Raw genomic sequence first — 20,211 nt, forward strand, 5'->3', positions numbered from 1 at the left:
GTGGGCTCAGATGGCGGCCTTGTGGGGAAGAAGAAAACCTCCTCCTGGATGTAGCGACTACGGCGAGAGAAGGAGAAGGAGGTGGCAGCCGACAACCGGCGAAGAACGTGAGACTGAGAGAGAGGAAGGAAACCCCTCTCTATGGCTCCTGTGGATGGCGAAGGAGTTGACCTGGAGCAAAGGAGGGGGTGGCGGCTCGCCGGCGACGAGGGGGCAGACGATGCTGGCGGCTGGGTCACGGTGGCGTGGAACCAAGGCTAGATGGCGGTGGAGCCGCGTGATGCGCCGGCGGCAGCGGCGAGAGGCACCACTGTCGAGAGAGATAAGGGGAGGAGGTGGCCCGAAGACGATCGTCGCCGGCGGATCTTTCCGGCGATGGTGACGATGGACCAAGAAGAAGCTCCTTCTTCTTCTCCTTGCAGCGGCGGCGGAACCAAAAACCCCCCTCTAGATCGTGAACAGTGGCCCCACTTATAACCAAAACCCCTAGTCATGCCAAATGACAAAATTACCCCACACTTCTTCACTAATTACTCCTGTGTCCTAATGCTACATCCGGATTACGAGCCTCCCCTTCAAGTCTAGTCGAAGGAGGCGTGAGTCTGACTGACTGGATAGTCTATCACAAAGGCTGACTCACTCTCAGTAACCGAATCAAATCGCTGAATCCATAGTATAATGCCACATGAGCAATCGCTATTAATAATAGTGTCACATGAGATGGTAACGATGATGAGCGAACTACGAAAAATAGCACCGAGACGATAACCCAACAGATGCTGAGCGAGCGACAAAACAATAAGCGAACGACAAGTAAAATGATAGTCGACCGGACGACACGCGGGGCGACGAGCAGACAAAGCGGACGAGCAATGCCGAGCGTGCGACCTAGTTCAAGCGTGCGACCGAACGTATGGCCGAGCGATACCGGTCGGATGGCTACGCGAGTGTTGACCGAGCGGCTTGGAGAATGGTCAATCGGGTGATCGTAAAATGCTGGCCTAACAATCGAGTAGCGCTGAGTGGGAGGATGCTGAGCGGATGAGTGATGTCGAGTGCGCCACCGCGAAGAGGCCGATCGAGCGATCGGAAGGATGTCAATCGAGTGAGTAGACGCCGAGCTGACGATGCCAAGCGCGCGACCGAGAAAGTGTCGGTCGGTCGACCATAAGATACTGACTAGACCATCGCGAGAATGTCGAGGGCTGGACCAAGTGATTTTAGTGTGGCCGAACAGACAGCTGAGCGATCATAAACTGCCGCTCGGATTGCCGTAAAATGCGACCGGGAGACCGAGCGAGAGGCAAAGCAACGCTGGGCAGGCGTGGATCTTGAAAATTGAGCAGAAGCATAGCTCGTGAAATTGAATGCGAACGGAGACGAAAGGGGGAGATAGAAGATCCGATAAGCTGGTCCGAGACCAGTGAAGACACTCGACCCCGAACGGGCGAGATAGAAGATCCGATAAGCTGGTCTGAGACCAGTGAAGACACTTGACCCTAAACAGGGGAGATAGAAGATCCGATAAGCTGGTCCGAGACCAGTGAAGACACTCGATTCCGAACGGGGAAGATAGAAGATCCGATAAGCTGGTCCGAGACCAGTGAAGACACTCGACCCCGAACGGAGGAGATAGAAGATCCGATAAGCTGGTTCAAGACCAGTGAAGACACTCGACTCCGAACGGGGAAGATAGAAGATCCGATAAGCTGGTCCGAGACCAGTGAAGACACTCGACCCCGAACGGGGGAGATAGAATATATCTGAAGCTGGTTCGAGACTAATGAAGGCTGCTCAACCTCGAACGGGGGAGATAGATGCTCTGATAAGCTCGACCCCGAACGGGGGAGAAAGAATATCTGATGAACTAGTCCGTGAACACGGGGGTTTAACGTTGTCACTCGACGGTCTTCAAGCCGGGGGGGTTTATAGTCGTCGGTTCGACTCTGGCGTTTAACATCGCCGCTTGACGATTTTCAGGCCGGGGGGTTTTATAGTCGCCGGTTTGACTCTAGAGTTTAACGTCGCCGCTCGACGGTCTTCAGGTCGAGGGGTTTATAATCACTTCGATTCTAGAGTTTAACGTCACCGCTCGACGGTCTTCAGGCCGGGGGGTTTATAGTCACCGGTTCGACTCTAGAGTTTAACGTCGCCGCTCGACGGTCTTCAAGCCGGGGTTTTTATAGTCGTCGGTTAGACTCTAGAGTTTAACATCGCCGCTCGACGGTCTTCAGGCCGGGAAGTTTATAGTCTCCTGTTCGACTTTGGCGTTTAATGTCGTCGCTCGACGGTCTTCAAGCATAACTCAAACCCGACCGATCGGCGCGGGGTCTTCGACAATGAGCTCACAGCTCAGATAAAATACGTCCGGCCGATCAGCGCGGGGGTTCGACATCAAGCCCGTGGCTCGGATAATATATGCTCGGCCGATCGGCATGGGGTCTTCGACATCGAGCCCGTGGCTCGGATAATATATGCCCGACCGATTGACACGGGGTCTTCGACATCGAGCCTTTGGCTCGGGTATAATATACGCCCGGCCGATCGGCATGGGGTCTTGGACATCGAGCCCGTGGCTCGGATAATATACGCCTGGCCGATCGGCATGGGGTCTTCGACATCGAGCCTTTGACTCGGGTATAATATACGTCCGGCCGATCGGCACGGGGTCTTCGACATCGAGCCTGTGGCTCGGATAATATACGCCCGGCCGATCGGCACGGGGTCTTCGACATCGAGCCTTTGGCTCGGGTATAATATACGCCCGGCCGATCGGCACGGGGTCTTCGACATCGAGCCCATGGCTCGGATAATATACGCCCGGCCGATCGGCACGGGGTCTTCGACATCGAGCCCGTGGCTCGGGTATAATATACGCCCGGCCGATCGACACGGGGTCTTCGACATCGAGCCCGTGGCTCGGGTATAATATATGCCCGGTCGATCGACACGGGGTCTTCGACATCGAGCCCGTGGCTCAGATAATATACGCACCTGGCCGATCGACTCGAGGTTCCTCGATCGAGGAACATTGGTAGATCAAATAACTAAGAATATAATGGAAAAACTGACCTGCCCACCAGCTGAGGATCTAACTCAGTTTCTCGACTTCCGAATACCCGTGGAGTGAGGAGAATATGATATATTCTTCGGAATCTACTGAGATCATGAGGATGACAAAAAGTTTCGGCGTCGTCCATCTCCATGTTCCAGACCAGGTGTGTTCCCACAGACGACACCAATTTGATCCTGTCGGGAAGCTGAGAAGACGGACCTGCCGGAATGACGTGTCTGGAAGGTTGACCGCATCCCCATGACCCGACTGATGAGCTGTATCCTGTGTTGACCAAGTCGTCCGCAGTCTTCTGGTCAACAGTGCCTGTATCCAGTGACCGGGTTGCCTCGGTCTCTGGTACCCCGGTGCTCGAGGCGATCCCATAAATATATGAGCAACCAAATAATAGTGGAATAGTGAAATAAATACAATATGAAGGCGATGACGTACCCTGGCCCGGGGGGGGGGGGGGGGGCGCCCTCGGATAGGTGGGTGAGTTAATCGCGAAGCTAATCGAGTCGTCGTTACCCGGAGGAGTGGATGCGTCTGAACCGACTGAAGAGGAGCTAGGTTCGGGGGGACGACGCGGAGCCGAATACGGCCTGGCTCCGAAAGGTGACACACAATCGGCATACAACGATGACACGACCGGCACGTGACATCGGCACGCAGGCCGGAATATGACATTGTTGGTTAGTCCTAGGAAAACGTACCGGTTCCACTGTACAAAATTTTTTGTACAAGTGTCGAACCTTTTTTTAAATAACCTATTGTGTTCTTTAGAAGTTAAATTAGGAATCGCATACGAAACTTAACATCATTGATTCCAAATTTAACTTATCTGTTCTTAATGGTTTAGATTTGAATCGCAAGCGGAACTTAACACTATTGATTTAAATCCACCTATGTTATTAATTTCATTAAATATTAATTTCCAAAATTGGCTTCCAGGACTGCATGGCGAGGCACATGGCCTTCTTGGATATGGGAGCAACCACCACCGCTTAGACAAAGCCTTATAAGGAAAGCTAATATTTAATTTCCTTAAATAACTCTAGGTTAACCAAAAAGAACAATCGAATCACAAATTCGAAAAAGAAGAAAACACAAACTCGAAAAATAAATTCGATAAACTAGATCTAATTGCCTCTTGTATTTAGAATTCTCACAAAGAAAATAACTAGTATGATGCGGAAGAAAACTACTAGTTATACCTTCTCTTTGTAAGCTAATGACCTCAAGATCTTCTGCCGTATTCCTCGCCTCGCCTTGGACGTCATGTGGGAGACGATCCTCCAAGATGAACACCACCCAAAAGCTTCTTCCTCTTCTTCTAAAATCCGGCCACCACCACCACCAAGGAGAAGAGAGCAAAAGGGAAAAGAGAAGGGAGAGGGTCGGCCACACCAAGAGGGTCTCCAAGTAAGAGAATAAGAGTTGTGTCTCATGAAACCCCCTCACCCCTTCTTTTATATTACTTGCCCAAGGCAAATAAGGAAAAACCTTTTACAAAAAATAAAATCATCCTCTAGTTTTTCCTTTTTCCTTTTTATTTTTCCTTTTCTTTCCTCTTGATTGAATCAATCACCAACATTAATTTTTGTGATGGTTTTTTATTTTAATTATGGCCGGCCCCTTGCTTGGGCACCAAGCAAGGTGGCCGACCACCTCATCAAGGAAAAAGGAAATATATATATATATTTAAAATTTTACAAGAAGAAATCCTCTTATAAAATTTACAAGCTCTCTTTCCTAAAGTATGAGTTAAAAAAGGAAAATTCTAAAAATTAAAACCATGTTTTAAAATTTAAAATTTCTCTTATAAAATTTCCTTTTTTAACATGATGATAGAAAATTTTAATTTTAAAACTTATCTTCCTTTTTTCTTAAACCATGAGGATGGTTAAAAAAGGAAAGTTTTAAAACTTTTAAAACTCTCTATTAAAACATGTGGCCTAATTCAAATAAGGAAAGTTTTAAAAATTAAAATCTCTCTTTTAAAACTTATAGTTTTCTACAAAGAGAAGATTTTAAAAATTCAAAACGACCCTCCCTTTTTGATTTATTGTGGCCGGCCTCTTCATGCTTGTTCACCAAGCAAAGGGTCGACCCCTAAAGAAGAGGATGTGGCCGACTCTTGCTTGGTCACCAAGCATTGGACTGGCCCACTTCTTGGACATCAAGAAGAGCCTTATATTTGGATGGACTTGAGGCTATAATGAGGCTACGACAGGGACCTAGAGGAGAAATTGGTTTTGGCCTTCCGATGAGCTTGAGTATCCCGTGCTCGCCCCGAACACACAACTCAAGTTCATCGATAATAACTCATTCCACTAGAGAGTTATTATCGCACTACCGCACCAATCCCAAATTACATTATGGGCTCCTTCTTATCATGAGTGTGTTAGTCTCCCTGTGTTTAAGATAACAAATGCCCACTAATTAAGTAAGTTACTGACAACTCACTTAATTAATATCTAGCTCCAAGAGTAGTACCACTCAACTTCATTGTCCTGTCGGACTAAGTCCACCTGCAGGGTTTAACATGACAATCCTTATGAGCTTCTCTTGGGGACATTCTCAACCTAGATAACTAGGACACAGATTCCTTCTATAATCAACAACACACACTATAAGTAATATCATTTCCCAACTTATCGGGCATATTGATTTATCGAGCTAAATCTCACCCTTTGATAAGTCAAAGAAATAAATATTAAATATATGTGCTTGTTATTATATTAGGATTAAGAGCACACACTTCCATAATAACTAAGGCCTAGTTCTTTTACTAAGTCAGTACAAAAAGAACTAACCTAAATGGTCCTACTCAATACACTTAGAGTGTATCAGTGTAATTTATTAGTCAAGATAAACTAATACTTAATTACACTACGCCTATTCTGATAGTTTGTTCCTTTCCATCTTAGTCGTGAGCAACTGTTTATAATTTATAGAGAACCGACAACATGATCTTTTGAGTGTGACATCACACTCCATGTTATCTACTATATAAATTAATTGAACAATTACATTTAACAAATAAATGCAGACATTGACCAATGTGATTCTTTTTATTTCAAAAATAAATGTTTACAAAAGCTAGGCTTTTAGTATACACTCTAACAGGCATCGGCGCGTAGGCTGGAATATGGCATACAGTCACAGCTCATAGCCAAGTTAGTAACCACAGCCCACAATACAATGGTGATACGAAGGACCAAGCACAACGACTCGATGGCCGCGTACGCAACAGATGGCTACCGGAGATGCAGCGGTGGCTCAGATTTGTGCCGAAAACAGTGGAGCCAGCCGTCGTAGAGCTATCTAGGGCTGCTGGAGACAACTACCATAAAAGGAAGCGTAGCCGGCGCAAATCTCCACAGGGGGTACATGGCGACAGCGGCCCGGGGGCCGGAGGCAGCGGTGAGATCTGCCCATGACTGTTCGCGGCGGTGATAACTCACACACGGGAGAGAAAAAGGAGGTGGTAGCCGTGGCTGGCTGGTGGGCTCAGATGGCGGCCTTGTGGGGAAGAAGAAAACCTCCTCCTGGCTATAGCGACTACGGCGAGAGAAGGAGAAGGAGGTGGCAGCCGACAACCGGCGCCGGCGAGGAACGTGAGACTGAGAGAGAGGAAGGAAACCCCTCTCTACGACTCTTGTGGACGGCGAAGGAGTTGACCTAGAGCAAAGGAGGGGGTTTTTGGTTCCGCCGCCGCCGTAAGGAGAAGAAGAAGGAGCTTCTTCTTGGTCCATCGTCACCATCGCCGGAAAGATCCGCCGGCGACGATCGTCTTCGGGCCACCTCCTCCCCTTCTCTCTCTCTCGACAGTGGTGCCTCTCGCGGCTGCCGTCGGTGCATCACGCAGCTCCGCCGCCATCTAGCCTTGGCTCCACGCCACCGCGACCCAGCTGCCAGCATCGTTTGCCCCCTCATCGCCGGCGAGCCGCCACCCCCTCCTTTGCTCCGGGTCGACTCCTTCGCCGTCCACAGGAGCCGTAGAGAGGGTTTCCTTCCTCTCTCTTAGTCTCACGTTCCTCGCTGGCGCCGGTTGTCGGCTGCCACCTCCTTCTCCTTCTCTCGCCGTAGTCGCTACAACCCGGAGGAGGTTTTCTTCTTCCCCACAAGGCCGCCATCTGAGCTCACCAGCCAGCCACGGCTGCCACCCCCTTTTTCTCTCCTGTGTGTGAGTTATCAGCGCTGTGAATAGTCATGGGCAGATCTCACCGCTACCTCCGGCCCCTGGGCCGCTGTCGCCGTGCTCCCCCTGTGGAGCTTTGCGCCGGCTACACTTCCTTTTATGGTAGTTGTCTCTAGTAGCCCTAGATGGCTCTACGGCGGCTGGCTCCACTGTTTTCGGCATAAATCTGAGCCACCACTGCATCTCCGACATCCATCTGTTGCGTACGCGGCCATCGAGTCGTTGTGCTTGGTCCTTCGTATCACCATTGTATTGTGAGTTGTGGTTACTAACTTGCCTATGAGCTGTGACTGTATGTCATATTCCGGCCTGCGCGCCGATGCCATATTCCGGCCTGCGTGCCGATGCCATGTGCCGAACGTGTCGCTGTTGTATGCCGATTGTGTGTCACCTTTCAGAGCCAGACCATTTTCGTCTCCGCGTCGTCCCCCCGGACCTAGCTCCTCTTCGGTCGGTTCAGACGCATCCACTCCTCCGAGTAACGGCGACTCGATTAGCTTCGCGATCAGCTCACCCACCTATCCGAGGGCGCCCCCCGGGGCTAGGGTACGTCATCACCTTCATATTGTATTTATTTCACTATTCCACTATTATTTGGTTGCTCATATATTTGTGGGATCGCCTCGAGCACCGGGGTACCAGAGACCGGGGCAACCCGGTCACTGGATACAGGCAATGTTGACCAGAAGACTGCGGACGACTTGGTCAACATAGGAGACAGCTCATCAGCCGGGTCATGGGGATGCGTTCAACCTTCCAGACACGTCATTCCGACAGGTCCGTCTTCTTAGCTTCCCAACAGGATCAGACGTTATGCCTTTAGACGGGTCTACCAAGTTCTAAACTTGATTTTCGTACATAGAATTCATTTTTGACTTCATGGCTATTAGCCATTTATTTTTTCTAAACTTTCCAGAACTTCTTCATAATCAGTAGGCTCTTCATCATCAATAAGTAACACGTCATTTGATTCACTTATGAGAGATCTATATCTCTTTGGAATATTATGTATCCTTCCTGATCTATAAAGAGGTAGTGTCGTAGTAGGTTCAACCAATGACTCATCATTATGAATAATCAATTGTGATTTTTGACTAGGCATATCTTTTGTCTATTGGAGTCACTTGAACTACTCTTAGTTCAACCTTACTCCCACTATTTTTTATAAGAGAAACTATTTCTTTAGAAATGCAGTATATTTTGAAATAAATACCTTTTGTTTCAAGGGATGATTGAATTAATAACCCTTAGTTTCCTTAGGATAACCAATAAATAGACATTTATCATACTTAGCATCCAACTTATCTGATACTGTCTTCTTCACATAAGTAAGGTAGCCTCATATCTTCAAATAAGATAGGTGCGGTTTCTTACTAGTCTATTTCTCAAATGGATTAGTAGAGACTATCTTAGTCGGGACTCTATTTAGTAAGTAAACAGTTGTCTCAAGTACGTAACCCCAAAAGGCTTTGGGAAGACTTGCCAGATTTATCATTGACCTAATCATGTCCAACAAGATTTGGTTTCACCTTTTAGATACACTATTGTGTTGTCATGTATACGACGAAGTCTACTGAGATAATATTCCATTGTCTCTCAGATAATCTTTAAACTCTTGACTTAGGTATTCACTACCTTGATCAGATTGAAGTATTTTAATACTTTTGTCAAGTTGTTTCTCAATTTCATTTTTGAATTCTTTAAACTTTTTAAACGCTTTAGATTTGTATTTCATTAAATATGTATACCCAAATCATGAGTAATCATCGATAAAGGTAATGAAGTAGCTATAACCTCTTCGTGCTTGATTTGACATCGATCTATATATAAGGCCGAGCAACTCTCCCACTTGTTTACTTTTTCCAGAAAAAGACAACTTAGTCATCTTGCCTTTTAAGCATGATTTACATGTATCAAATGAATCTAATTCAAATAATTCCAGAATTGCAAGTCCTTTTAATTTAGATATGTGTTTCTTGCTTATATAACCAAAATGACAATGTCACGAGTACTCTTCCTCAAGATTGAGCCGACAAACAGGGGTTCTTCTCAATGAGGGAGAAGCAAGAGAAGAGTAAGATTTAGCATGCCCTAACGAACCATATCTCTTCCTTTATATATCCGACCCAACCTATAAGGATTATCTACCATAAAATCTATCCTTCATTAATAACCTATCAATGTTAATGAACTTGGTTAATGGATCTACATATTTAATTTACATCCATTTAATCCAAACCCCTTTTATATGTAATAAAGCATTAGATCACTTAATTAGGATTTAGTTTCTTTAATGATAATTAGTTAGTTGTGTTAATTAAGTGTAAGTTCACCTTATGAAGATTAAGCCCATCAATTTAGTAGATCGTTTTAGATCGATCCTGCATTTGAGAAAAAGTAAACGTTATGATCTAGTCGGCATTTACAGGAATGAGAAAGATTTGAGGACATAATTTGCTTCTGTACTCGACGACGACTCAAGTCACTCAACCAACTTTCCTGTTTACTTGAACTCGTACGTCCAATTTTAGCGAGAAGCACACTGTTAAAGAGCAATAGATAAGTGGCATCGATCAGAGCTGTGGTACCTGAAAGGAACAAGAACAGGACCAAGAACAGGAGGAAGAACAGGGAGTGCTGCATGTGGTGGAGGTGAATTGATTGCGAAAGAGGGAAATGCACTGTGATATTTATGAAAACACATAAAAGACGAAGGAAAAAACAAATCTAGTTGTTGGAATTAAAATCATCAACTTTTTTTCCTCAAGAAAAAGAAGCAATTTCCATCCACAACTTATAAAATAAGTATAAATCACACTGTCAATTGTACAATGTCTGATATTTTATAAAGTCATGGTACGCTCATATCTTTTGTTTAGAAAAAAATAATGATATGTAAAAAGGACCACAAGTTCTTATGCTTCATTTAATAAGCTAACCAGTACGATCACTCGGTCCTTCCACACTAATTAATCGAGCATGCATCTTGATAAGCTTGTCATGGCTGAAAGGGTGGTCCTAGGGCTATAGGTACTTCTATAGCTTTTACTTTGACGAAAGCATGGACAGCATCCTAAGTCCATAATTATATGCCTCATATATATTGTGTTCTGTACGTATTATATATCGACTCACAGCTTAATAGCTAGATATATATATAATCTTCTAAATTATATATAACATAAAATAATGATATGATGCAACTTTTAAGTGCATTATATTTGGTTTCCTAGCGAGAACAGAATTAATAACACTGCACTGCATGCACTTGATAAGAGGATGCTTTGTTTCTACGTACGGAGAGCTTTGTGTCTGCTTGAACATTACTTACATGCAAATTCTTCTCCTTTATGTTTTCATGGACACAAAGTCAAAACCTAAATCCAACTAAAGCTACAACTCCCAATTAATGCATTCATGATCTGCTTATCTCACCTGATCATCTATATATATATATATATATATATATATATATATATATATATATATATATATATATCTGTCTATCTCAAACCTGATTGTTAAGATTATTAAGCACGATATTAAGACAGATAGAATTTAAAATATGGACTCATCTTTCATGTTGCACAACACAAATTAATGACAATGGAAAAAAGATCTCCTCCCATATCTTCACCTCACATGTGTTATATAACAGATCATAGTTATGTATATCCTTTTGGTAGCCTAGCAAACAACTTGTGGATTAATTAATTAATCTATTAGTTTTACATTTAAATGGAGTGTCAATTGTGCTTAATTACATTGTGAACTAACATTCATCTCAAGATGATAAGGATGCATGCATAGCTAGGCTTAGTTGACATGGTCCCCCTTCTATCTTTCTCCTCCACCCCTTGATCAGTAAACTTCCATCGATATATTCCCTTCTTCGATCGATCGATCTTCACTCACTTGCGATCTTCCTCTTCCTTTCGATCTCTTTGTGTTTTGTGTGTGTGTGTGCCTTTTTCATAAATCTGTGAGAAAGAGTAGTAGGTTGAATTTGCATCTGGTTAATTAATGGAAGCATTTAGAGTTGTGCAGTCTACGACTTCCTCATCTTCTTCTTCTTCTCGGAGAGGGATGGTGGGAACGGAGTGGGCGGTGGCGGAGCGGGAGCACATGTTCGATAAGGTGGTGACGCCGAGCGACGTCGGGAAGCTGAACCGGCTGGTGATCCCCAAGCAGTACGCGGAGCGGTTCTTCCCGCTGCTGGATCAGGCGGAGTCGGCGGGCAGAGGACTGGTGCTCTGCTTCGAGGACGCCGGCGGCAAGCAGTGGAGCTTCCGGTACTCCTACTGGCACAGCAGCCAGAGCTACGTCATGACCAAGGGATGGAGCCGCTTCGTCAAGGAGAAGCAGCTCCACTCGGGGGACACCGTCTCCTTCTCCCGCACTACTGTGGACGGAGGCGCCGGGCCCGGCCGCCGCCTCTTCATCGACCTGCGCCACCGCAGGCACTTCTACCCTCTCATAATTCCTTTCTCCTCCGCCGCCGAAGCACGGGGCCCTCAAATAGGGATGCCATCCTGGGGATGGCTCGATACCCCGAGGCCCAGTGCTGCTCCGCCGGTGTTTCCCCCCCGCGAGCAGTACGTCGGAGTGCAAGAACGCCCAGCCAGCAACGCCGGCTCGGTGCCGGTGGTCGTCGGCGGTGCGGAAGCCAGAGGGAAGTTCGTCAGGCTTTTCGGAGTGAATCTGGAGTGCCCGGAGAAGGATGAAGAAGGAAGAAGAAGAAGAAGATCATGATCATGATCATGATCATGAAACCTTAAATTAATATTCGATTTTCTGAATGCAAACAACATAATTAATTCTGTATTAAACCATTCGATTCAATCGTACTCAATACAAAATAACATATGAATCTGCCTGCTAAACCACCACTTTTTAAATCTCTTACATCCATAATCCATTGCGATTGAATTCCCAATGAGGAACAAATACAAAATAAAAATAAAAATAAAAATGTGATCAATCTGTTTTCTTTCTTTGCAGCGCGCGATTCTCACAACAGCGTACGGAACTCTTGCAACTTTCTCTGCATCGCTGAAAGAAGCATAAAATCAAGAAGCACGTGAGCTCTCCTACTCTCTCTATTCTTCTGCTCTTTCCTCTCTTGGCTTAATGCTAGTAAAAGTGCTTGAGTTCTTTAATACACAGTTTGAGAGAGATTCATGTCATGCATGGTGCTAATTAAGTGATATGATGCTTTTAGTTTTTGTTAATTGCTACTCCATTATTTAAAGCTTTGGCATTGATTGCTCGATAGTAACATGTTGCTACTGTTTGCTAACTTTTCCTATGTTTCTTATAAATATGAAGTATCGTTATTGATCTGTTCTTACAATTACACTATTCTTTAGAATGTTTTGATTTTACTAATTACACTCATGAACTAGAGGGGTTTGATTGATCCAAGTTTCATTTTAATTTATAGACAAATAATATATAAATAAATATATATTTAGTATGGTACTGCACCCATTTCCATTAATAAACATATTCTTGAATATCGATCCAACAAGATGATATGAAAATCATCAAGAAACTACTTGTCTTGAACTTGAGACTCAACAAAATGAAAAATCAATTTTAACTTGATTCATTTGGTTGTGAAAACTAGATCATGACTTATAACAAATTTTGAACTTAATTAGAGTTCATGCAACAACTGTGGTGGCTTAGGTCGTTGTTTCTTGGAAGACCAACTAATAGTAGTGGAAGGAGAGCCATCTTGCAAAAAGAGTTCCTATGTAGTGGAGAGTAGATTATATACTCCTCTAGCATAGCTCATGCTATATTTGTGAAAAAAAACTCACTGAGAGAGAGACATGAATCTTTGATAGCTAGAGATCGAATGAAATTGATCTCAACTACTAATTGAACAAGGATTAGAATTGGTTCTTCGCAAAGCACTCGGATCCAATAGCCATGAAAGAGGGTTTTCATACAAAGTAGTACTAGTTTTGTCCATGAAACAATTTTGCGTCCACTTTATGTGAATGCATCCACTTGAAGGAATTCTCGTCTCTGTTTTGCATTCCTTTCTCTGCTTCTTCTGCCAGTGAAATGCTCTTATTGAATTTCATTTCCAGCAGCTTATGCAATGTCAAGTTGTCGATGATATCTGAGCCTGTGCCTGTGATGTGATAAATGTAATGCTAGACTCATTTGAATGAAAGATCAATTGATGCCAAATCAATCATGTCATTCAGTGCTGCTTTAATTGCCTTATTCTCTGGGTATGCTTTCAGATCATAACAAGCCATATGCTCCAACCATTTTAGTTAATATATAAGACATATCATGATTACTGAAGGTTAGTTTACCAATCTTCTCCAGCAAAAAGCTGGCTACATGTTACTACTGCATTTTATGACATAGGATGCATAAAGGAAGTACTTAATATATTGTCAGACCAAATGCAAAGATACTCGGGATAGATTCAAATCCTCCTACATATTTAAATATAAATGCATTTTAGTTCAGGGAATCCAACCAACAGCTGTGAAGTTGATCTCTCCTGAAGTGTTCTCCCTTTCTGTGGCAGCTTCAGGAGGGGGGAAATTCCAATACCTATCGGTTGGAGAAGAGGATGAATCAGAACCAGGAGAACAGTTAAGAGAAAACTTTAAAGGTCATTCATGTTTGTACCCAATCTGCAAGGATGGTTCAGAAGGCTTGGTGTTGGTGTTGGTGTTGAGAGGGCAAGCGCGCAATGGTAAGGGAACACCTCCATCAACCATGGCTTTGCAGTTCCAGCAGCATCCTTCAATGGGTCTAAGAGAGCTACTTCCTTCAGACTGAAACAAGTAATTTTTTATCATAAAAGAACAAAAATTAATGGAAATAGAATAATGATCGAGCTGCAATTAGAACAAAAATTTAATCTAGCACCACCTTTTCTTTGATTCTGTTCTGGTTTTCAAGATGTTGCTCCTGACAATACAATGGAGAATACTTGTTTAACAGATGCAATCAAGTAGTTATAAAAGAAACTGATACAAGTTCATAGTAAAAGGAGCTCAAGTATATGTTAATTTGTAGCCAGAAGGAATTCAAATTGATCATCAAGGAGATTTCAAAAAAAAAAAAAAAAAAAAAAAAATCTCTATGACCAAATTGAATCAAGAGAGGTAACAATCTCTAGTTAAGCATACGGGTGCAAATGAACCGAGCTGCTCGTGAGCAGCTCAGTCAAAGCTTGACTCGAGCTTGGAGTTGACCGAGCTCGAGTCGAGATCGGAGTTGACTGAGCTCGAGCCGAGCTCGGAGTTGACCGAGCTCGAGCTGAGCTCGAGCTGGCTCGTTTAATATTCGAGCCGAGCTCGAACCCATTTAATGCTAGCTCGATGGCTCGTCGAGCCTATTTGAGCCAGGTTAATTCAGTATTTTAATATTTAAAATAATTTATACTTTAAAATTAAATAATAAGTTAAGGAGGTGTTTGTGGTTAGTGTATTTCGTTAGATAAGCATAAGTTGAAGGTTTGAATCTCAGTCTAGGTAGTTTGTTTTTTTGTTTAAATTCACTATTTCGAGCTGAGGTCAAACCCATAATTAAATGGTCGAGCCGAGCTCGAGCTTAGATTTAAAAACTCGCTCGAGCCAAGAAGTCTTACCGATAATGATTAAAAGTAGTAATATGTAAGATCCTTTAGTTAATAAATAAGAAATCAAGGTACATTGTTGTTAGTGGAGAGTGGGTGAGAATATTGAATGGTTAACATCAAAGAAAGTGAATCAATTAATATTGGATTAGAATCTTAATTTTCTTTTGGAGGGTGATGAAGAGTGCTAACCAAACAATAAAATGATTTGTTAGGATACCTAAAACAATTTTGTTGTGGGGACAATAGACGGTATATATCTTTGAGAATTAAAATTGTGAACCAATTTCAAAGTCTATCTTGAGCATTTAAGACATATGGATGTATCTTCTAAACTCATATGTAGAATGTGATTCGAATAAATGTGATGCTTGTAGGATAGAGATTATCCTATGAACTGTATTAATTCTGTTGGTTTGAACACTGGAAATAATCTTCTAAAATTTGTTGATAATTAGAAGAATACTAGAAAATAGGGAAAAGGAAAATAAACGACACAGTCGATCATATTATTCATCCAAAAACTAACTCTAACTTAAACTAAACAAGGGCTACGGTTTAGCGGTTAGACCCTCCAAGTGGTTAACCAGACATCTAAGATTCGAATCTCAGTTGTGGCAAACTGTAGGGATTTTCCTCTAGTGAAATGACAAACCTAAGAACGTTAGTCGGTTCGAAAAACTAGATACTTAGATTTCTAAAAAAACTAAACAATTATTTAAATAGACTTAAAACCCTAACTTGTAAAGATGAAAATACCCTTGAACCCTAAAAATAAAAAATTAGTAAAAATAGTAAAAAAATATTCGGAGTCTCCAAAAAAAACTCTAAACAATGCTTTATTGGATTAGAAACTAGTTAGTTTTGGGTTCCATCTAGTAACAAATATAGATCTATGAATGAGTTTTGATTTAACATATAGAATATCTTGTTCGATACTCGAGTTAAAAGTTATGGTCAATTGAAACTCGAATCCTCCTTTATCAGTCACCTCAGGTTGAAAAGAACTCGTCCTCAAGTTTAGAATAGGATCAAATGATAATCCATGAGGAAGATCATTTGACAATTGCTCCTATTATCTTTGTTAATGTATTAGAATTACAATCTTCAATATCTTTAGTGATAAAAAAGTCAAGGACTGGAACAATCTTTTTGTTATTGCAAGCAACTGTATTCCATAGCATCTCTATCTCATCAGGAAGTTGATTTATATTGTTAATTCAAGAGCCTTCTTCACATATTAATCCACTTGCATGCTAGTCAAGATAATATCAACCTTCTTCGGATCAATAATGAGAGTGAATTTAGGATGTGTCAAGAATTCCGTTACTTGTGGGTTCTCAGTATAAACACAGAACATACGATCATCGTGTTGAAGCACACGTGTGATTAAAGAGGATTCCTTAGTAGAAGCACATAGATTCGTTAATGCAAGCTGCTCTTCACTACCAAGGCTAGTGTCCTTGAAGTTCTAAATTTCGTCCTGAAAGCATCTGTATGCAAATTTTCACCTGTTCTTTCCTCAGTTGTGACTTCAGTACATGTTGAAAATTCAGATGTACTGATGGAAATTTCTTCATCATTGAGAGAAATATCATCTGAATCCATTGATGCCCTGGATGAAGCTGCAATTAAGTTTCTTACATTAGGTGGATGAGTGTAACCTTTGTTTCCAACTCCACTAGACAATCTACGGATGTTCAAGATTCCACTTTCATATCCTTCTTCTGATAAATAAGCATTCACTGATTCTTCTTCTGTCGATCCTCTCCCTGTACCATTAGAATGAGATTTGCCAAGACTTCGAGTTTGGTGGTTAATACGCACACTGAGACCAGATCTCCAATCCTTAACATTAGAACCTCTTTCCACTTCAAGGTTTTTCACATCATGGAAAAAGTCTTGTTGATGCTTGCTTGCATCAAGTGCAAAAGTATCATCCATGAGATGTGTGCTCCATGACTAGGTATAGTGCTGCTAGGAAACTTTTACTTGAGCTGTTGTTGGTGTCTATGAAATTTCTGGATCGCACATGTCCAAAAAATTTGGAGTACTCCATCTCATCTTCGCTCTCAGAACTTGGTTCGTCAGTGTCATGATATTTTGGCAAATAATATACATTTTGGTGGCACATTGCCATCAGAATCTGAGTGAAGTTCATCCTTCCCTATCTTCCCTAAATGATCAGTTTGGTTGGGCTGTGAGGTGATTTCACTATTCCGAGCATCATTCTCCTCATGGCTCCAAGAACCCATGTTTGACAAATGACTAGAAGGTCGATAACTTTGTTGCGGCAAAAATGAATCCAAGTTGCTCTCACTTCGCCTCCAATGATTATCATTATCACTATTGTAGTCGTCATAATGTACAACAGAATAATCAACTTAACTGTTATCATAATGGTAAAGCGGAGAAATCCAAGTGGCAAGTGCTTGAGCATGCAGGATCTATAGAGACGGTGAAACCCATCGCCCCCATCGTGATTATTATCAAACTCGGATGCAGGTCTTAGATCTGAAATGCTATACCCTGCATAATGATATGGTTTGGCATTATCTTCATGGAAATTATTCCCCGATGACACATTAACAATCGGCGAGTTACGGAACTGAGCCTTCTCTGGCATCAGATTTTCCCTAGATGTGGGATAACTCTTTAAGGTTTGATCTTTAGTTAATTTGCTTGTGCGTACCAAGTCATCCTTTGCAGATCTGATGCCTTTGGGTTCACAGAATGAGAATCCTTTCGACTAGCATCCTCGGAGGCTTTTAATGTGAAGTGTATTTGCTCTCCACATGAGAGTTTTTTTATTGACTGATGATCTTATCTGAAAGCGATGGAAATAGTACACTGGACATGTGATACTACTGTGGATCTGGAGAGGACCTTGAACTGGAGAAAAGGTTGTGAACTAAAGTGAAAAGGGGCTTCGAGTGCCTTCTTTCTCTCCGTGCACATGAAATAGAGAGTTGTATCTCATATGCTCGATTGACTCTAGGACCGTTCGGGTTTAGTTTGTATGTTTTGGCACTGAACGAAGAGATAGATCCATCAAGCCTACCTGACTCCAGGACCATTCGACCATATATTGAGAGCGAATACTTAACTTAGATACGCATGATCAGCCTTTGAGCCGGCTGGCTATATAACAGAGTTATATAGTGCGAGTCATAATTTCGATTAGTCTTTGTGTCGATCAGTTGTTTACAAGCGGAGCACCAGATCCTTCGAGTCTTACCCTTATACTAAAGGCTTTGGCACTGAGTGAGGAGCTAAGACTTGATGAGAGCTACGCTTTATCAGTCATCTCACTTTGACTTTAACTACCACATCATCTCTGGGTCCACTCATAACATCCCGTATTACTAGTCTCCCCTTCAAATCTAATCGAAAGAGGTTCATAGCCTACTGACTAGATCTCAGTCTAATTTTCGTCCGACCGCCCTTCTTACGAGCCCGACCAGATGGCTGTGCTTAAGCTTACCCATTAATGCAGCAGTCAACTTTATTTTTTATTGAAAAGATGCGTGTCAGATGCTTGATACGTTAGGTAAGGTACTAGTGATACTCTTTTAGAGAAATGATTTCGGTTGTCTTGTCCATCATAAATACTCATTTATGGGTAAGCGTCACATGTCCCACTATCTCATTCTTTAAAACGACAATTGATGCATGTCTTTTTGTATGGACCAACGACGCTCTATCCTTTCTAATCCAATGATTACTGATGATTAAGTCATTTTAATTTGATCAGATGGTTGAGATTGAAGAATTATCTGTGCTTCATCTTCTTCAACCCCTTCTTCCGGTGATCTTTGTCAATGAGTCCTTCCTTCTTGCGACCTATATTAGTAAGTTCTCCCTTCGACCTTTCTGTGTTTTTCCTTCATCCATTCATGGCCCAAGAATCATTTGCTCCCTGTATATTTCACTCGCTCGGATTTTGACAACTGCAATTTAGAAACGATTCATATGTCCTTAGAAATACCTAAAAGCCTTCGTATTCGTATTCTGACTGCCCAAGATCATCCTCATCATTCTCCTCATGGTTTTGTGACTTTCTTCAAAGACCAACTTTCTGCTGGTTTACACTTTCCTATCCCAACCCTATCTGAAATAAGCCATTATTTTAGCATTTCACTACAACAACTTACACCAAACGCCTTCCACTCAATGTGTGGCATGGTCATCTTGTTTCACCTATATGACATCCCCTTGACCCCATGGAGTTTCCATTACTTCTTTTATCCTAAGAAATCATAATCGAGAGTCTTCTTGTTTCAATCACGCCCCAAGCAGTGTTCTTTAATGACCTACCCTCCTCTAATAAGGGATCGAATCCCATTTCTTTTTTATTCAGATGCTTGCATCACTTTCTTGGCCGACAGAATGGTGGTCTGAACTCCCTCTCATTCCTGACTTAGGAAACTATAAACATGATTCGACCTTTGTTTCTTTTTCGGGGAAGCTAGCTAGCTTAAAGTTCAAAGCTCCAAAATTGTTGCATGAAGGCTTGCTATATTTGTTCCAACTAAGTCCTGTCCGAGTGTCCCTTTCTTGCTCTTTCGGTAAGCATTAACACCTTACCTATTATGTTATCACTAACTAAGGTCTTTTTTATTTTATACAGCGGATGCTTTTTATGTGGCCTTAGCTGTAAGGGATCGATGGTTGGCTTGAAGGGGGGTTGGATAGATGACGCTCCCAAATCGATCACTTCTCCTACGATGTTAGCTTGACGGCGGAATACAAACAAAACAAACAAGCTAAAGGCTAAAACTAAGAAAGGAAATGCAAACCGCTAACATGTTCGTTTACGTAGTTCGGAGATAACTTGCTCCTACTCCACGGCATGTCCGTAAGGTGGACGATCCCTCAATCCATCAGTGGATCAGTCCCCGGCAAATTCCGGCTAGCTCAGCCTGCTTGTGGGTGGAGAAACCTCACCACCATCTTCACAAGAGCTCCTTTGACGCTAGGGCACAAGTAGACTACTAATAAAGATTAACCACCTTTATTTCGTCAACCTCAACCAAGCTTCCCAAGCTTGATTATATAGGTCGTGGGTTAGAAAACCTCGCCTACCAGTTGACTGCCAAAACATACAGTCGACTGTCCTCTATGGAAATTCGGCCGTTACATCCCAACGGCTCGATACCAGTCGACTGCTCCACACTAGCTGAGCGAACAAAAATATTCTGTTCGCTCTCAGTCGACTGCCCCAGTCGACTGCACCAGTCGACTGATGAAACATGCAGTCGACTGGTACCGAGTACATTCTCTCACAGCACTCGGACCCTCACCCTTACGACTCATTTGACGCTTCCTTCGCAGCCT

The 20,211-nt window shown here is 42.8% G+C and overlaps 1 protein-coding gene across 1 annotated transcript; it reads left to right on the plus strand.

Annotated features, from left to right (window-relative positions):
• The first annotated feature begins 11,087 nt into the window (after positions 1-11,087).
• LOC121987553 (putative B3 domain-containing protein Os10g0537100) lies at positions 11,088-14,154 on the plus strand. Its single transcript, XM_042541306.1, has 2 exons — positions 11,088-12,339; positions 13,816-14,154. Exon 1 carries the CDS (start codon positions 11,283-11,285, stop codon positions 12,009-12,011), a length of 729 nt encoding a protein of 242 aa, XP_042397240.1. The 5' UTR covers positions 11,088-11,282; the 3' UTR covers positions 12,012-12,339; positions 13,816-14,154.
• Positions 14,155-20,211: the final 6,057 nt, after the last annotated feature.

Source organism: Zingiber officinale, chromosome 5B (assembly GCF_018446385.1).
Source record: "Zingiber officinale cultivar Zhangliang chromosome 5B, Zo_v1.1, whole genome shotgun sequence".
Lineage (NCBI taxonomy): Eukaryota > Viridiplantae > Streptophyta > Magnoliopsida > Zingiberales > Zingiberaceae > Zingiber > Zingiber officinale.

Bases quoted from the DNA above. Each gene is read 5' to 3' on its own strand.
- LOC121987553 (XM_042541306.1), top strand. From the start codon at position 11,283: ATGGAAGCATTTAGAGTTGTGCAGTCTACGACTTCCTCATCTTCTTCT.